General features: G+C 35.4%; 1 protein-coding gene across 1 annotated transcript in view; it reads left to right on the top strand.

Moving 5' to 3' along the window:
* The window catches only part of lrp1bb (low density lipoprotein receptor-related protein 1Bb), a 301,838-nt gene extending 284,968 nt beyond the window's left edge, over positions 1 to 16,870 (top strand). Inside the window, exons 83-91 of the mRNA XM_044132659.1 lie at positions 3,375 to 3,536; positions 4,040 to 4,214; positions 5,653 to 5,757; positions 7,611 to 7,724; positions 9,675 to 9,751; positions 11,893 to 11,983; positions 12,288 to 12,438; positions 14,395 to 14,469; positions 15,744 to 16,870. Coding sequence (XP_043988594.1) covers positions 3,375 to 3,536; positions 4,040 to 4,214; positions 5,653 to 5,757; positions 7,611 to 7,724; positions 9,675 to 9,751; positions 11,893 to 11,983; positions 12,288 to 12,438; positions 14,395 to 14,469; positions 15,744 to 15,884 — 1,091 coding nt within the window. The 3' untranslated portion in view covers positions 15,885 to 16,870. The remainder of the gene's footprint in view (positions 1 to 3,374; positions 3,537 to 4,039; positions 4,215 to 5,652; positions 5,758 to 7,610; positions 7,725 to 9,674; positions 9,752 to 11,892; positions 11,984 to 12,287; positions 12,439 to 14,394; positions 14,470 to 15,743) is intronic.
* The last annotated feature ends 3,234 nt before the right edge of the window (positions 16,871 to 20,104 follow it).

Raw genomic sequence — 20,104 nt, 5'->3', positions numbered from 1 at the left:
ATTCTGATGACATCACCAAGTTATCATGTGACTCCCTCCCGGCAAGCCACAATCCAACAACAACCCTGCTTGAAAATAAAATCGGGAAAATGTTTGAAGCTGAAAACAGGTTAGGATGAATGTTTAACTGAAGCAGGAACACTGCGTTTGCACTCACAATGAACCGCGTCAGTTTAAGCTGCAACAAAAAGTAAGATAGTGAATGTGGATGCATTTGTGTGTATGTGTGTGCTGGTGTGCATGCTGACACGGACTCTAATTAAGTACCAGCTCGTGACGGCTCCTCCGTCACAAAGTGCCTTTCTATTTAGGAATGTAATAAGGCTCCATGTTAGTGCTACATGCAGTCTTTAATACTTTTAAACTTTCACAAAGCCAGGCTCCTCCATTCAACAATGGGCAATCATCAGCAGGTAGTACTTGACAACTTCTCTCATTGTGGACTACCACGTTGTTATGGATACAAGCCTCCATTTATGTCATGCTACACCAGTCTGTAATTTAACAGTCCACATTTATTTAGCTAGAATGATGGCTTTTGAAATGTTTGAGACAGAGCCATTCGTCTTGTAGCCACTTCTTTACTTCCTGGACAATATTCTGAATAGAAAAAGTATTCTAATATCAAGATGAAGAAAGAACACCCCAAAATTTTTCTCTAGTAAAAGTAGCACTACTTCATATTTTTGCTGAAGTAAAAGTAAAAAGAAACCACAGAAGAAATTTTATTTTGTAAAAAGACGACATAAGTGCTGAACAACTCTTAATAACATTTTACTTAATAGTTACAAATTATGTCACGAGGCAGACAAAAATACAGTTATGTGATGTTTTAAAGACTAAAATGGAAAAAATGCAAATAAATAACATACTAACAAAATAACAAATTCAAGTAGAAGAAACGCTTTTCCATGTATATTTTTTCAACTTTTGAAACTAATTATTGCAGCAGGTAATGTAAATATACAATACAAAGTATTTCTAATAACAATGCACAGTTTTTGTTCTATCTTTTTATTTTACAAATGGCACAAAATGCTCAGTAGGTAGAAAACAACATTAGAAAAACAAACCTAATGTGCAAACTTTAACTCACTTTAAGATAAACTGTTGGTGTGGCTGTTAGTTAAAGCAAACATGTTTTATTTATTTATTGAAATTACTCACAGTGGATATCTTAGGGAACTCAGCAATGAGAAAAGCGATGCTACTTTCTTAAATCTAAATCTAAACTATTCTCTTGCAGTTCTGGCTGTGCGTTTGCAGTCATTTTCCTGCTGGAAAATAAACCTCACTCTAGTCTTTAGTAGCTTCTAACATTTTTTTGTCAAAGATTGTCCTTTATTTAGCTCCATTCTTCTTTCCATTACCTGGATTTTTCTTCCCTCTGAGAAAAATCCTCTCAGAAGCATTATGCTACCACAAACATGTATTACCATGGAGATGATGTGATGTGTTAGTTTTTCTCCAAGAATGGAGTTTTTCTTGGAAGACAAAGGGCTTTTTTTTGGTCTCATTTGTTTTGAGCCCTCATACTCTAGTCTAATTTAAACAGAACTTCTCATATCTTCTTTCTGTGACTCTTCCATAAAGCCCAGATTTGTAATGTAAGACTAAGTGTCCTCTCTTAGCTGTGGATAGCTGCAGCTAGTCCAGAGTTACAATGGGCTTCTTGACTTCTTCCATGAATAATGCTCCCATTGCCTGGTCTGTCAGTTCGGGTGCACAGTCATGGTTTGGTGAGTTTTCCATTTTATCATTCTTCCTATTTTCTAATGATGAATGGAATAGAGGTCTGTGGGATGTTCAAACCTTTTTATGTTATTCTTTAACCTAGCCCTGTTTAAATCTTCTCCACAGCGTTTTCCCTGACCTGCCTGGTATGTTCCTTAGTCTTTATGATAGCTACTAATCTTCACAAATGTTCTCTATCAAACCTCTAATTAATTCTATTTTTCCCAAGACTAAACCACAAATGTGGAGTCCATTTACTAATTACTCAACTTATTAAATTATTTCTGTTTTCAGCCAACAAGGGACATTCAGATCTTTGGCAGTTAATTTAGATTTGCCATCATGACCAAGATTGGGTATTTTAAAATGCTGACTTTTTAATCTAACATAACATATTTAACTGTTTAACATGTCAAACAGCATACCTCCGCTTGGCACCATAGCTGCCAATCAGTGGGTGCCTTGAGATTCAGATAAATGTTAACCGGTACAGACCAAAAGGCAGTTTCTTGAATAACTTTTACATGACTTCTTTGCTTTCAATTTTGCCCCAGACTTGAAGGTTATGAAAATAACTCCCATGCAAAATATTTTAGTTAGAGATGGCACAATTGTTATTAACACAATTAGCTCCAAAAAAACAGCTGATATTTCTTTGCAAAAGTTCCATGGTAAAGCCTCTTCCATGCTTCATCCACAGCATTTCAATTGCCTCTCATTGACGTAATTGCACGATTAAATATTGTGTTATCTAGTTTGTAGAGAGGCTTTTGCCTCCCTTTCTCAATCCCCAAACTATTATGCACAGAGCTCTGGGTGATTTGTTGTGTGATCGATGAGAAGTTTGTGGGCATGTTATATGCAGGAATGTGCTCACATAGCAGTGTTGATATTTTGCTGCAACTAGTCTACTTCCACTGTCCAGTTTTTGAATTTGCAGACAACATCATACACAGTGAGAAGTTGTGTTTATTTGATTCTTCACAAAATACCTAGAAAGATTGTTAAATGGCTATAAACTCTTGGACGGAAATTGCAAAGTTTTTGTCCATGGAAGAAGTTTACCTCTACAGAAGCCTCATAGATCCAAATCTCTGAAGACTTTATTGACTAGACAACTATGATTTATGCACTGCAGAAATTTGACTTTTATGGAAGAATGGTAAGAAGTCACTAATAACAAAAAGCCATAAGAAGTCCATTTGCAGTTTTCCACAAACAACACAAGGAACTAAACAAACTTGGAAAAAAAGCTCTATATCAGAGCTGTACTTTTTTTTGTACATGAATAATGTTATGAGTGAAATGGTAACGGCACATCACACGAAACAGGTTGCTGGAAGCATCATGGTGTCAGAGTGCTTTTCTTCAGCAGGGACAATCAAACAGATTACAGATGGGAAAATGAAGTTTCCAATTGTAATTTGGTTTGTGGAAGAAAAAATACTTTGTCCATCATATAAAATCCCAATTAAAATACAAAACAGATGTTTATGGTAGGTGTGAAATAATCAAAGGGGTTTGACTGTTTTTGCAAGCCCATTTAGAAAAAGGGAAAATTGAGGACTATAACAACCCAAATCATAATTGTGTGATCAATTGGCATTGATCTGTACAACTTTGACTGTGTTTTTTCACAGGGAAGCCAACATGCCGTTGTCCTATTGGATTCTCCGGGCCTTTCTGTGAGAAGCGGATTTGTGACAATTATTGTCTTAATGGGGGAACATGTGACGTCACTCAGGGAAATCAGCCTGTGTGCCGCTGTATGGCAGAGTACACCGGGGATCGCTGTCTTTACCGTGAGTTCTTCATCTCAACTCGTGGATTGTTCTGGAAACCTGTTGTTTACATAACTGACATTCCCTTGTACTCACACAAAGCATTAATCTGCATTCAGCTACCCGGGATAAAACTCGCAGAAAAAAAAAACTACTTTTAGCACACATTTAGTGTTAAACAAAAGCAATTGCCCAAAGAGTTATCTTTCCACAAACACTACATTTGCTTCAATTTGCAGATAAACAGAATTAGAGTTTTTCCATCTCACATCCTTTGGGTATTTCATTTCCACAGTGATGGATTTTCCTTAGCAGTGCATTGACATAATGGGATGGGGAAAACAATTCCAGTTGCACATCATTAGTATTTTCTCACTGCTGCTTGCCCAAGGGGAGATATGTTTCCATCTGTGGCTAAGATGTCATTTGATGTGGATAATTAAGTCCCATTAAAGCCCTGTACAATTCTTATCTAACCAGCTTAAACACTAACCTTTCCTTCTGTGCTTCTTAATATGAAATAGACATCTGCCATCACTACTGTGTGAACTCAAAGGCCTGTACGTTATCCAGCAGCGGCTATGTGGAATGTGTGTGTCCTGCAAGGTATGAAGGGAACAAGTGTGAGGTGGACAAGTGTCTTCGATGCCATGGGGCTCCCTGCCTTATTAACGAGGAAACATTAGATGTGGTTTGCAAGTAAGTGTTTGGCACTCCGGTCCATCATTTCTGTTGCTGAAATCTTTGGTGTTTACATGTTTTGTTCATTCATCGGGAAACGGGGCATATTCCCAATTCAAATCACAGTTGCTGCCTCCACAAACTGAAAACTCTCCGAATTGATTTGATTAAATTAAAAAAAGAATAACTTCAAGTCTACGCACCCTGCTGCAGAATTTTAGCTGCCAATAATGTCAGTGAAAAACAAGCCAGGTTAGCAACTTGCCATTTTTTCACAACAACAAAATAGAACAAAAACAAAATGTCAAGCTAAAATCCTGCAACAGACTTAAAGCTTACAAAAAAAACATCAAAAGAAGCGTGTTAATTAAATCAAAGCCTCACACCAACCACCCTTTCCAATTTATTTACATCTTAAATTTGAAATTCACTGTATAACTTTAATTTCCCACTAAACGGTTGCCAAATTTGATAGAATTCATGTTATGGATATTTTATCACATGAGTAATTTTCTTTAAAGGGAGAATCGACGATGGCTCCGAGAGACTTCGACTCAGCTTTGGTCTTCTAGTATTTTTCCATGAAAGGACTATTACTCTTTCTGCCAATAGTATGCCACAGTTAATAAATATTTGTTGATTTCTGTTGCTGAAATCTTTGGGGTTTACATACTCTGTTCATTTATGGGGAAAAACAGCATATTCCCAATCCATATCAAAGTTGCAGCCCTGACAGACTGGAAGCTCTCTGAATTTCTTTGATTAAATTAAAAAGAAAAGAAGATCACCAGCATCTACGCTGCTAATAATCTCAATGAAATAGAAGCCAGGTTAACAATTTACCAATATCATTTATTTTTTTATTTGGTTAGTATCTACTTACAATGCATTTTTGTGTATTTATTATGCTAATTAATTATTTAATTCGTTGATTACTATCACATTCAAGGAAAAACAGTTGGTAATATGTTCCATATTATTATTATTATTATTATTATTATTATTATTATTATTATTATTATTATTATTATTATTATTATTATTATTATTATTATTATTATTATTATTGTTATTATTGATATTTATACGTTTTATATTTGTTTTATTTTCTTTTATTCATTCCTGGTATTATGTTTCAGCTTTGCTTTTGTTTAATTCTGATTAATATTTCTGGTATGATTAATAAGCATTTTTTAAGTAAATGTTTTTATTCAGACTGCTAAATTATTTGTTTTCTGTTCTATTTTCTTCTGCATAAAGATTAGCGTAAAAATGCTAACATTTAATTTTTACACCTCTAACCATGTGTGCAATGTTGCTATTTTGTGAAGTCTCTTCTCTTCCAACAATTATGTATTTGTTTGACAAAAATCACCCAGAACTCCTTCCCTCCCCCATCTTGTTAAAATATAGTTTTTTGCTTGTAACTTGAGTCAATTATTTCTCCACCCTCCAGCTGCACAAATGGTAGAATTGCACCAAGCTGTCAGCTGTGTGATGGATATTGCTACAATGGAGGTACCTGTCACCTGGACCCGGACACCAGCCTTCCATTCTGTCAGTAAGTTACAGCCTAATGGGTGAAAGTGGTGTGAGGGAAGAGAGCTCAATGTTTTCTACGCAGACTTGGTTTTACTGAAATACTGGCTAAGAAAAGAGTGGCTTTTAGAGCAGAAGGAAAAATTATCAAGGGATATCTTTCTCTTTGCCTCAAGAACTCAACAAAATAAATGTCTCCTTTTGGATTAGAAAAAAAAAAATATTTAAAATGAGAGAAGATTTGATGTCACTGTTTGAGGTGCCATTGAACAGCAGGGGGCTGAGTGCCAGTACACCACCCTGTGCAGCGTGACACCTCTCCTTGGCTTAAGGTTTTAGGCAGATAAAAATGATTTGAAACTGTTTCAAAGCCTGCCATTCTGAACATCTCATGCTGTTCCTCTCTGCCTTTTAAAGCTCATGTCAGACCTCAGCGACTGTCTTCAGCAGCTGGCTTTAGAAGGTTTTTTTCCTTCAACAAAAACAGAAAAAGTTCCATATCTTTGCTTCACAATGCCATGAAACTCAAAAACTTCCACCAGACAAAAGCTAACGTGGCACGCGTGAGGGAATCAAGACTACTCAGAGTGCTGTTAAAAATGAACACTTCCTCTGTGATAATCGCATTCATTGCGTGTTAAAAATCTGTCCAAGGAGGAAATTGGAAATTCATTTTCAAAAGCCATCTGTCTAGTTTTCTTTTTTTAAATGCTCATTGTCCACTGTAGTTAAATTGAAATTTGCGGTCACCTTTCTCCAAATTCCAGGGGATAGAATCAATTTCTATGCAAATTACTCCATCTTATTCGATGAGGTTAACAGATCCTGATAATGCGGTTTATTATTTGCTCCAAAGACTTGAAATTATGTGAGATGATGGATATGGCGGTGTCACAAAATCATAAAGTTTGACCTTAATCCTCCGAGTTAATGTGTGTTTCATCAACCTCCCCAAATGCAAAAACCCTGCTGTGTAACGCTGATTCAATTGTGATGATAATCATTGCATTAAAAGCATAAAAAAGAAAAACGGCCCTGCTAAAGTACAACTTATGAAACATTGAAAAGAATCTATTTCTTAGTGCAAGAAAGCCCCAATTGGCCAATAATGTTGTCTAGTTAGACAAAAACCTTTAATAATTTAAGCCTATATTGAACTTTCTTTACATTCTCTTGCATAATATTATAGCTAAGTACAGATATTTTTTGTCTAGATGCTGTAATTCTAATTCTATAAGATAGTATTAACCACTTTGTATTTTTCAGTGAGGTCAGTTAATACCTCTCTCGGACAGAGCTTTATATTTTGTCTAAAAAAATTATTACCCAGAAAGAAAGGCAAAGTCATGTCATTGATAATCTTTCCCTTTCAAATCTAAAAATTATTATATTATTTTTATTTTGTAGTTTTGTAGACGAACAAAGATTTTTCTTTCTATAACATTTACAGAATGAAAGGGTAGTGTGGTACCTTGAGTTAGTTCTCTTGAAGTTCAACCTGAACTAGGAGAAACGAGATTCGGTGCTCGAACAATAAAGAGATGTCGGACTGCTGGAGACTTTTAAAATTTTAGCAGATTGGAAATTGTAATATTTTAAACCTTTGGAAACCTTGGTACCGGAAAGTGGCAAAACAGACTTCTAAATAACGTGTCTTTTAGAGGAGACTTTGTCTTTTTACAAAAGTAGATTTATGTTTTCACATGATTTATTTTCCTAATTTACTCTCTGAAAATGCAACACTGTATTACTCCGTCTGACAACTGAAGGTGCTTAAAGGATTTAGTGAGCCAATCTCCATTCGTCAAGCAGCCAAGTGTTCAACAACATACATTCTCTGGGCCCTTTCATCACTACCAACACAATGTTTTGCAGCTGCACTTCAGGGTTCAAGAACCAACGTTGTGATGAGCTGGCCAACCCCTGCGATTACTTCTGTCAGAATGAGGGGATGTGCACATTAACAGCTCTTAACAAACCTCGCTGCAAGTAGGTCCCTCTCACCTCTCCAGCTTTGTTCAGACCTCCTTTGTATACACTCACCCTCCTCCACTCCATTTAGCATCATTTCAGACTACAGTTTGTAAATCTGGTACCTTCTTATAGCAAACTGTCAAGTAATAAGTGCTAGATATATACATAAAATGCAAATATTATTTTCTTTGATAATAAAGTTTAGGAACATTGGATACCATGCTAGGAGAATTTATTTATTTTTTTGTATTTATTCATGTTTTATGTTTTTCACTTAAAAATTCCTTAGGGCGACAATTTTTAGATGAAAGTACCAAAATGAAATAAAATCTGGATTTGTTTGAGGAAAAAAATCTGCGCAAAGAAACAAATATTAAAGACAGAAAAATCCTCATAAAGAAGACCACAGATAACTGTGATCTTTGGAAGCCAAGCGATATTTATTTGCACAGTATTGTATACTGTTACCAAAGGATGCTGAGTGTTTTTCTGGATTAACTGCTCTTCTATTATTGCAGCATTCTAACACCAAAACTTTGTTTTAGCAGATAAAATGTTGAAGTTTTAATATAAGATGTTGCAGTGCATTTTATGTTGGTTGCTGATATTATAAAGTAAATAGTTACAGGATTCCTACATATTTCAAATGTCCAGATAACATATATTTCCAGACTAAAACTCCCAGAGTCCTCAGAATGTTTTCAGCCATTTTCAACATATATACAAAAGTCAATCATCAATTTCTGGCGGATGGATGGGTGGGTTAATGGATGGATGGAAGGAAAGAAGGAACATTGAGACAATTGGATGTGGATTAAGATCTGGAAATATTCTTTCTGATTTGACCAGGAAAATGTATAAATTAAATGTATGTTAACCAGTTGACCTTCACTGCAGCCCTGTTTATACTCCAGACCCACTCTTTCAGTAGGATCTTATGATTATATTGACCCACCAGTAGACACAGAGTAGGCGAATGTACTGTACTCTGGGCACTAATGATATTTGTTACATCTTGAACAGTTATTAACTAATACAGCACTTATTACATTGTCAGTTGCTGCATGACTCAGCATCTTTGTTGGGCCCTTTACTGCCACCCATTTGCCCATCTCATGCAATCCTCACTGTGCACAAGTGAACCCCAGAGGAAATAAAAGATGGTACCGTATATGTGTAATGTGAGCATCAGTGTGTGTATTCACATCCTGTTCATCATTAGCAGCTAAACATGTCAGGTAATGGCCTGAATCATACATAATTTCCCATCCCAAACCGAGTTATTGATGTAATTTTCTTAAAAAATAGCTTAGATTTTTTCAGGAAGTTTGTTTTCTTGGTATATACTTTGGAAAGGAGATCAAACTCAACCTTGCCTCCAACCTCCTATTAAAATTCCTGTCGCACTGACATTTCGTCCTACAAAGGCGGGATTCATTTCCCGCATCTATGGGGCTGCATTCTTATTTTTGATAGCCTGATGTTCTGAGTCTGATACTGCATGTAATTTAGAATAATTTCATCACCCTGCCGCGCCCACCTGATCACTCATGCTTTACGGGCCCATCTGCGACTACTGTGAAATTAAACATCACCTTTTCTAACAAGGGTCATACATTACACCCATTGGATTCCATTGGAACACAAATGAGATGAGATTTGTTGTCCTGCTGTCATTTTTTATGTACATCTTTTTATTAACTGAACAATCAACACTTGTAATTTAATGCACACTGTTTGTGGACACTATATGGATGTACACAGTGCTTATTCTCTCTCCAGGTGGTGTGTTGTTTTTGTTGGATAAAAGCACCTCACTGCAAGACTGAATCATAATGTGTTGCACATGTGAACCACTGTCACATCATACTGTAGTGAATTTGCTAAGGTGTTTCCTGAGCACTTTGTTGACTTAAAAAGAAAGTTAAAGATGTTTTATTCACATTCTGCTTTAACTTCCTTCAGATGTTCTGCCAATTGGGCTGGGACACAATGTGAAAGGCCTGCCCCTAAAAGCAGCAGATCAGACAACACAAGTGGAGGTAAGAAGTGGAGTATTGAACTGTCAATGATAACAAAATTAAGGATAAGAATCACTTTTGAAATATGCATGTAGGTTTTATTAGATCTCATTTTTTACATTTAAAACTTTGAGACGTGATAAAGCAGTCCTGTTGGACATGAAGGTCATAATAAATTAAGGTATTAATTGGTTTATTTGAATTGGACTTTTCCCAGGGTGGGATGACTAAACAACAAATAAAATGAATTAGATTTTTCTTAGACATATATTCCTGTTTGATTAAATATCCACAATTTTTTGCCAAACCTCAGGCATATTTTTGTTGGCTATTTGACCAATGTATTTAAAAGAAATGGAAGAGCTCCTTTAAAAATGTTGGTTTCATCTTGCTTCATGTGTATTTGGGATCATAGTCCCCGATGTGTCAAAATGGGTTTTAGAATGGTTAATTACAGCAGCTTCTGGAAATCCCCCTAACCTCAATCCGAGTGAAAATGTCTTGCCTATGCTTAAAGGAAGAGTGTGCCAAAAGACCAAACAATTTAAATTGGTTTTATGATTTTTGATGAGGAAAGAAACCAATATCCAACCAGAATTATGCCAGGATATAAATGGCCAAGTAACGTAGATGTTATTTTGTAAATGTAATTTTTTTTACTAATTTATTGTTTTTTATTCTATGATTGTATGTTGAAACATATATATATATATATATATATATATATATATATATATATATATATATATATATATATATATATATATATATATATATATATATATATATATATTATCAACAATATTTTATTATTTAAACTTACTTTATAGACTGAATTTTTTTATTACTGACAGTTGCTGCATTTTGATTTTTTCTGATTTTGTGATGCTGGTATAGAGAGTTATGCCTGCAACATTTGAATATACTATGTTCATTAGTGCAATATTAATAAATATTCTATTTATTTTTACTGGAGTATTACATTCCTGTCTTAATGATAGCTACAACAAAGACACATTTCTGATGAATGAGTTTTAGGTCCGGTTAAAGCAGCAAACAGAGATAATCCCCCCATTCTTTCCAAGAAACAGTTGACACATTTTTCTGTTTGTGTGACTGTGAGCTACTTAATACCTGGTTGGAGAGCATATTCAGATTTCTAATTATATTCAGTATATTTCCTAACTACAATAACTTAATTAAATATCAGCTAACTTCATGTCAAAGAGGTGGACTTTTCTTTGAGATTAAGTAAACTCTACATAATATATGAAATCAAAAGCTGAAAACGTCCCTGAGAGCGTTATTTTGTGAGAATGTGTGTTACTATGGTGACTTTGTCTTTATGTTTCTGAAAACTAAATTGTTAAGCTCCCATCATAGCACAGCCAGCCTGAGAGACTTTCTAGCTTGAAGAATAAAGGAACAACAGCCAACAGTCACCAGTTACCGTTGTTTGGATCCAAAAGCCTTCATTGAGCATATTTACTTCGTTCAGTTAAATAGGCCTGAATTTCACTGGTTTATCTTCTAATTCAGTGGTTCCCAAAGATTTTCTTCTGGGCCCCACTATGAATTACAATAAAATCCCCCCCAAAAAAGAAAAAATCAACTGGGCACACACATCGTTCAACCAGACATAAACCTAAACATATATTTTGTTTTCAAACTCCACTGAAGTTTATTTCACACTTCTGGTTGCAACAAAACACGCTACAAACCATCTTTACAGTGAAACACTTTTGTGTAACTGTTTTTGTTAATTTTTTTTTTTAATTCATCCATACCGCTTCCCGTGCCCCCCCTGCAATGGCACTACCCCCCCCCCCCCCCACACACACACACACACACACACACACACACACTTTGGGAACCACTGTTTAAATTGATGAAGTAAGCTTGAGTTACATTTTGTAATTGTACTTGTTGGGACGTTTTATGAGATTTTAATACACAGTTTAGCACTAGTTTTATATTGTTTCACTGTTTATCTACTGTGTATATTATCTGAACAGATGGTTGGTAAATAGAACAAAGCAATGCCTGCTGAAAATTAAAAAGAACAAAATCAAAGTTGACCTTTTGTGGTCACTGTCTGAATTCATCTCAGGTAATTTTTATTTCTAACACTTCCTTCCATCTCTCATCTGTTTCTTCTCCAGGAAGCATTGCCATCATTGTACCTCTAGTTTTGCTGGTTATCCTGATTGTGATGGTGGTGGCAGGTGTTTATATCTGCAGACGAAGGCAAAGGTATGCAGATAAAAGAAATAAAACGATAAAAATTGAAAGGGTGGTTTCTAAGCAGCAGGTGATGACACTATCAAACAATGTGCAGCTTTGAAGATGAATGAAAGTCTCAACTTTCTTACTGAAAACTTTGTTTGGCTATTTGGAATGTAACCACGCAGCCAAGTTAATATTCTCCAAGTGTTGTCTGGTGATGTCTTGTGTGGACATGTGCAGCACTGGGAGGTGAGCTGACCTGGATGTTGTGGTTCATGCTAATGACTCTCTCTCTCTTTCTGACAAACGCACACAAACACACACTCCTCAGGGGAAAACGTGTGCAGAGGCAGCCCATGACAAACGGAGGGATAAACGTGGAGATTGGTAACCCGTCATACAACATGTATGAGGTGGACCATGACAACCATGCTGATGCAGGCAGTCTGCTGCGACCCAACTTCACACTGGACCCTCACAAGGTGGGTTTGATTAAATACTTTTTCATTATTTTTTTAATACGTGTTTTTAGAACATATAATGGTCCTATATGTGTTTTTTTGAGCAAGGATTCAATCTTTTTGAATGTTTTTGGATGTTACTACATAATAACCACACACTTCAATGAACTTCACTGGTATTTTATATAATGGTCCAAACAGTAGTAAGTAATCTTGAATTTTTTTAGTTTTTTTACAAATAAAACCTTAAAATGTGTCATGTATTTGTGTTCAACCTGCCTGAGTCAGTAGTTTCCAGAAACGAGATGAGAATTGGAATAATCCAAGGTTTCTTTTTAGTAAAGTTGTCAGTCTTACACAGAGTCACAGCAGTAATGACTTTATGGGATTCTTTGTAAACAAAATTGATTCTATTAAAAATAACATTTTGTCACATACTCCTGAGCGTGATAACGGCACCTTGTTGGAGGCAACTATAAAACCTAATCTGTGTTTGGACTGATTTTATTCAGTTGTGCCCAAAGGTTTTAGCTTCTTCTAAATCTTGAAAGTTCATGTTGAATCCTGTCCTCACAAAATTATTTGAACAAGTGCTTCCTTTGATTACTATTCCCCTTCTAGATACAAGTAATATATCCTTAGCAGAGATTCCAGTTTAATTATAAATCTTCACAGTCCAGGATTACTTGTGGAGAACCACAGGGTTCAGTGCTTAGACTAATTCTTTCTATTATGTACATAACTCACAAAACGCTAGGGACATTTAACTACGCGGGTGAAATTGCAGGAGAAACCTAAAATGAACTATAACCTTTGCAGATGAAGTAATCGACTATTAGTGGTGAAGGCTGTTAGTTTCACAGGATTTTATTTAAGAGCTTTAAGATAAGAGAATAAATACAAATACACACTACACTATTCAGAACTGTCTTTGTGAAAAATGTTTATAAAATGATGAAACTAACTATTAGGCTACGTTTTTTGATCTTGCATGTTAAACTCAGTATTTTTTTGTTTTTTTACATGATTGTGATAAAGCTCAGCAATCTCAGATCATGTTTTATTATATTTGGAGTCCTTTATTACAGTAACAAGAAAATGCTTGAGAGTACTAATTTACTAATAATAATTTGATTGCATAATTAAATTAGATCTTTTTGTCAAACGTCTTTCAACAACAATTCTTAGAAGCCGATTAATTGGGTTTATATAAATGCAGCTGTGAATCTCCCAGAAGCTCACTTGCAAACAGAATCCGTCTGGTTGCATAAATGAGTATTTAATTTGATTGAGCAGCATATTAATACAGTATGGGATGTAAACTTAGTGTTAGCAATCTGTTTTGAACATTTGCAGTATGTTTCTCCATATGTGTTTCTTAGTCATTGATCAGATTCTTGATAAATTCTGCACTGTTTAAAAACAAAAAAGAACATCTAGAATATTTATTTGTCATTTTAAGCAAAGTTTCTTGACCTATAACGCATGTTGACATGTTCACTGCTTTCTCTCCTTATTTTATTGATAGAATATACAATATACTGTTATTAAGGTTTGGTATATTTTTTAACACTTGTTTAAAGATGCCAAGAGGACTTTTCATTTTGTTGGTGATTTATTCTGTCCATAACGCTCAACCTCACTCCCACACTTAGTACATCAAATAAATCCTTACACCCTCACGTATGCTGGTTTACAGCTCATCTGCTAAAGCCTCAAGCCTAATGCTATTGCTTCTTGTGCTGCCAGCTTTGACATTTGCTATTGTGAGGACTGTCATGCTTTGTTATTAACTGAGATTTGCTGACTTGAACTCGCATCTTGAAGTTTTTCTGTTTGCTCAGATGTTTTTCAATTTGTTTTAAATCCAAAGGACTGATTATGGTCATTGAATATTATGACACCAAAACGATGAGATTATAACCTTACTGTATGTAGCTGTAGTGACGAAAGAAGACGGTATCTGTTTTGTTGCAGGGGTGGTGTGTAAAATCCAGTGACCCTCATGCCTTGGGCATGAATTCTGTGCCCAAGGAGGTTATTCCTGGACAGGTGACTTTAACTATTTATTTATTCTAAAAATAATAAACAAACTAGTTTAAATGGAGTTTGAACCAGATATTTGCATACCCTGTATAAACAAGCATCTTCTATATTTGCTATCTGGAGAAAATAAAATCCAAACACCCAGGGGAGTTTGGATTATCTAATTATTTTCAGTCAGAAAAAGATTAGATAATGATTAAATGTGTAACATATTCATATCATTTTTAAAACTGCATCATTGCAAGCAAATATTATACACAGTGTAGTGATGTAAGAATTCAAACTCCTACTTCCTTTCTACAAAATCAAAAATTCAGCTTATCATTACCTTGAAGTTGATTACAGAACACCCACAGGCTCCCATCTTTTTTAATGGATATGTAATCTGTAGATGTTCTGCATGATTTCTAAAGAAGAAAGTGACTATGTGCAAGAATTTCCTTTCTTCTCACTGAGTCGTTGGCATGCTTATTTCTCAAAACCTAAACATTCCTTAAATATGCATGACTCAAACTTTCACTAATTGTCTTTAATAATTAAAAGAATCAGTACCTAACTCTACACTGATTTCTGCCAAGATGTAATGCTTTGTTATTTTAGAAAGAAATAATGAAAATGAGCTTTCAGATGCATTCTTGTCAGTTTGTTAAAGGTGCAGTGGCCCGCTGTTTTTAGCAAGCAAACTTTGATAAACATTCATTTTGTAATTCCTTCTGTACCAAGCAGGAGCTAAATGGGTAACACAGGTGGGACTCAAATAAAGGCTAGAAGTGCTAGAATGACAAAAAATGAGAGTGGAAATCAAGCTTCACAAAGGGGGACCAAACATGACTCCAGAGGGGTGGCCTGGTCCTGGAGGGCCGGTGTCCTGTAACTCTGAGACGTCTCCCTGGTCCAACACACCTGAATCCAACAGCTGAATCACCTCCTCAGTGCAGTCAGGTTCTCCAGAGTCCTGCTAATGACTTCTTTATTTGACTCAGGTCTGTTGAAGTAGAGACACATCTAGAAGTTGCAGGAGACCGGCCCGCGAGGACCAGGAGTGCCCACCCCTGCTCCAGATGACTGTGTTTAGTGTTATGTTTAAGACTTATTTGTATTGTAAATAGGAAACTACTCACAATCTTTACCAGATTTAATGTGAAGTGTTTCCTCCTTGGCTACTTACAACTGATTAACAAATACCAAAAAATATTAATTGTCGTTACTTTAGGATTTTCACTGTTGGAACTTGATTTCTGGAAATATCCTTACTGACTCCTTTTGTTTTCCCAATGCAGCCTATGAATTACTCCAACCCTGTGTATGCAAAGATCTATATCGACGGACAAAACTGTCGGAAGCCAGTCATCAGTATTGATGAAAGGAGAGAGCTACTCCCAAAGAAACTAGAGGGGACAATTCGTGAAACCGCCGCATAGCCTAACTTTACACTTTGTACTTCTTTTTTTTACCACAGTGTACAATATATAATATAAAGGAGGAAACAAGATTTTTCTATTTCCTACGAGGCTCTTGAGTTTTTCTCGTTTAGCATCAGCATAATATCCTTGTTGATGTGTTCAGGAGTTTGATTTTACATATGCAGTTTGCTTACTCATTTTTATTTTGAAGCTATACAGCACTATACTGTATACAGTACTGAAGTAAACCTTCTGATTTGCAAAAAAAACAACAACTTAACACCATAAGCCACTCTTGTGCACAGTTCAAATGTTCAGATTCAGTGCTACAATTTGTACCAATAGCTGACTCTAGTTTTAAAGGATTATTGACACGAGGTTTTTTTTTTTGAAGGGGCAAAACCAGACGATTTGGCTACATATTTTCTAAGCAAATGTATGTATAGTTGCAAAGTGTTTCAAGTGTTTTGTTTCCTATGTGTGCTGGAAGGACCAGAAAGCTTCATAAGTGAGCTGAAGCTTTGTATTTTTTTAGTTGTTGTCTTTTCTTCTGCTTTGACCCAGCTGGATCTCCTCATGAAAGACCGTAACTCAGTCGGTCTTTCCTGAACCAACGATGTAATTCCACAGTCCTTCCGTCTTCTCCATCACCACGTATTCCACACGCCGCTCACTCAATGGAAATACTTCACACGAGGCCCATGTTGAATGTTCGCTGTCAGATTCCTGTATTGTTCACTAAGAGGACAGATAATTAATACCATATTTTTCTAGGTCTCATATTTCAACAAATGGAATGATATAGGCAAGGAAGTGATTTACCACAGTCACACAGGTTGTTAGGAGTTATTATTAAACACGTTTCTGCTGAAGATGAACATGATAGATATAAGAAATTTTATAATTTTGTATTTGATTTGTATGTTGTTTGGCTGCTTGTATTTTGGAGAAATGTATTAAATGTAAGTAATTTTTATATAAAATGTAAATCAATATTGAATAAAGGGGGCTTATTTCCATTTTGTTTCTCTTTATTTTGCCTCAGTAGATACAAATCAAGGTTTTTTTTTAATCACGTTTGTCACTTTATAAACACACAATTCAGTGTATTTTACTGGAATTTTATATGATGGACCATCACAAGGTGAATGAAATTATATATAGTTACCAACACTTTTTTCAAATAGTTAAATGTGTGGTGCACTTATTTATTTAGCCTCTCTTGGTGCTGTAGTTGCAATTTCTTCTGCAAAAAAAATGCCATCTTTTGCTCAGCTTTCTAAAATATTGATGTTTCTATAGAAGTTTTTAAAAAATTTCAACACTTGTTTTATTTTCCCATTTCATACTATATATAGGTTTCTCATGACAGCCAAGTTCAAGTTTCAAGGTGCTGCCATTCAAAGGATTGTTATTTTTATGGGTCCACTGTCATAGTGAAAAAGGCTTGTACAGAATAGAAAAAATCCATTAGCCGACATCACACAAAGAATGAAAATGGGTATTATATTCTATAAACCATTGATTAACCAATCTGAATGTTTTATTCAGTAATTATTTTTTTCTGAATAAGACATTTTCATTATTACTTTTCAAATTGAGCTTCTGGTCAACTTTTGGGTTAATTTCCCATATGTGAGACTTTATAGATATATTTTCAGGCTTATTAAAATAAATGTTAGCACACCTTTGAGAGAAGTTTCTGGTTCCAAACTTCCACCTCTACAGATTAATAATGTTGGGAATCAAAACTTGTCATCACAAAGTGTCAGCAGTGTATGAAATATTTAAGAACAAGTAGCGAATCAGCACAATACGTCAGTGAAGTAATGAATTTAAAATTACATTGAACACCCAGAGGCATTATACACTTTCCGGTAGTGATGAGCCAGCCTTCTATACCCACTCTAGGATTATTTGACAAGGATTTATGTGATTCAGCCCAGTTTCTGCAAATTGCTCTGACATTATATTTTTGCTTTACTGAGGCAGATAGTTACCATTTAACCACTTTTTAAAAATGATTAATTAGCACATTTTCCCTCATTAATACTCTCTTTTTTTCTATTATAAGCAATTGAATTGAAAACTTTGTATCATCTTTACTGATTAGGTATAATATTTTAATCAAACTGCCTTGAATAAAACGTGATGCTCTCTGGGAAAACTTTTGGTGGGCCATCCGCTCCACAGGCTTTGTAATTTGCACAATATATCAAATCTCATTTATAACTACATTATTAATGTGCAAATTTGCAACTGGAAAGGACAATAATTGACAAAATATTCTATGTCGCATGTCATGCATGCTGGTCCTATCCAGGTTGGCTACCTTTGATCTCCATCTTTTATGGCCAAGATGCTAACACTCATTAAGAGTAAACTCAAGATTGAAATACATATTACCATCCCAAAATGAGAAAACAAGAAGAAATTGTACTGGGGAAATACTTTTCCACCTCACTTTAACCTATACAGAGGCCATTTGTATCTTATCAGTGAGTAAAACAATAACCTCCAAATGAAAAGTGCTGCCTTATATAAAGACTTATCAACTAGATTTCAGCTCCTAGTCCTCAACCAACACACCTCTAACTCAGCAGTGAGAAATTTGAAAGCTCACCGTCACCTCCAGGCTCTAGAAGTGGTTCTAAAGAGGAGAAAAACAGGAATTTGAAAACATGTCCTGAACTAAGAGAAGCGTGGCTCCACCCTCCGTTCACCTCGCCTATTGATTTTTTGTCTCTATCCCACTTAGCAAGCATCGCCATTCTCCTGCATAAACATCAGAAAAACCCAGAGGGCTCATCTCTCGGACAGAATCAATAATAACAGGAGTCGTATTCACATTATAAACAACAAGTCCTGCATACTCATGCCACAATCGGCCCCAACCAAAGCTGCTTATCACTCCCATGTGCGGTGAGTGGGTTGGGACTTAACAAAATTGAGGCAGAAACTACATCTGAAACTAATCAAGGGAAAATGGATTGTTTGAAATGATTGGAGAATAGCTCATTCCATTTTACATTTCCAGTCAGAGTTTGACCCACTTATTTAAGCTTTCTTTCTGACTAATTGGAGTGTGACTACATATTGCTCCAAATTGGGTTTGTTAAAACAATATTCTCTGGAGAAAAATGGCAGCAAGTATGCAAAGTTGTAGTTTTAGCTACATGCTATTTATTTGTCAACACTGAATTTATTAAAAGTTATACTTTTTATTTTTTATTGGTTGTAAGTGTCCAGGTTTGCCAACTTGAAGGGAACAATACCATAACAAATGACAAATTGGACTGCCTATGTAATATTTTTAAAACTTCACTCTGACTCCACATCTTGAGACTAAATTAAAAAACAGTGGGATTTGCTAATCAATGCTCTCAGTTTACATGCTAACTACTATTAGTAAACTAATGTGTTTCCAAATATCAGAAACAATATCAGAAAGTGAATATTTAATTTACGTAAGTTTAATGATGTTTTATATAAACAGCAGCCATAATGGATAATTAACAAGCGGTGACTCAAGAGTGTGTTCCTCTCTGTCTTGGTTGTGAATATGGGGAGGATCCTGGGAACATGGGCAGGCCACAAGCACACAGGAATTGAGGTTGATGCTCCAATGACATCATTTGCAGCAACACTTAGCAATGGAGAATCTTGAGGTTGTGGTTTTGATGGACAATAAAGTATAAAGGGGGTTTTCAAGTCTTGCCACCGGTTTTCAATTAAATTTATGCTCAATATAAATATGGTTTAGAGTTTTTATCTTTCTGAAAAGTTAACCTCCATTCCAGGCTCATTCATACAAAATCTAATGGGATTTCTTCCATGATTTTCCTGTCTTTACCTCCATCTATCCTCCAAAAAGTGCAATGGTATACTAAAGGTGATGTGCTGTCTCAGCTTTTTTTTTTTGTTTTGTTTGCCATACATTGTCTTTTGCATGTAAGGCAAAAGGAAATCTGCTTCGGTCTTATCTTACAAATTATTCCACATATTTGCTATGCCCCTCCATGGCTTATGGCAATGGAAACTACTTAAATTTAACTTTTAACAAAAAACTTTCTTCTCGTCACTCCCCCATAAACACCATATCTCTAGAATACAGATTTTGTTGATTGCCCTCTAAACACTCTTTCCCACCTGAGCTTTGGGTCTTGTCTTTATAATTTAACAAAATGTGAAAAACACTAAGACTCCTTCAACACTTTGTTTACTATAACTTTATTGCA

Source organism: Gambusia affinis, linkage group LG11 (assembly GCF_019740435.1).
Source record: "Gambusia affinis linkage group LG11, SWU_Gaff_1.0, whole genome shotgun sequence".
Taxonomy (NCBI): domain Eukaryota; kingdom Metazoa; phylum Chordata; class Actinopteri; order Cyprinodontiformes; family Poeciliidae; genus Gambusia; species Gambusia affinis.
Note: the sequence above shows the minus strand (reverse complement) of the source record. Positions and strands in the feature narration are given on the sequence as shown.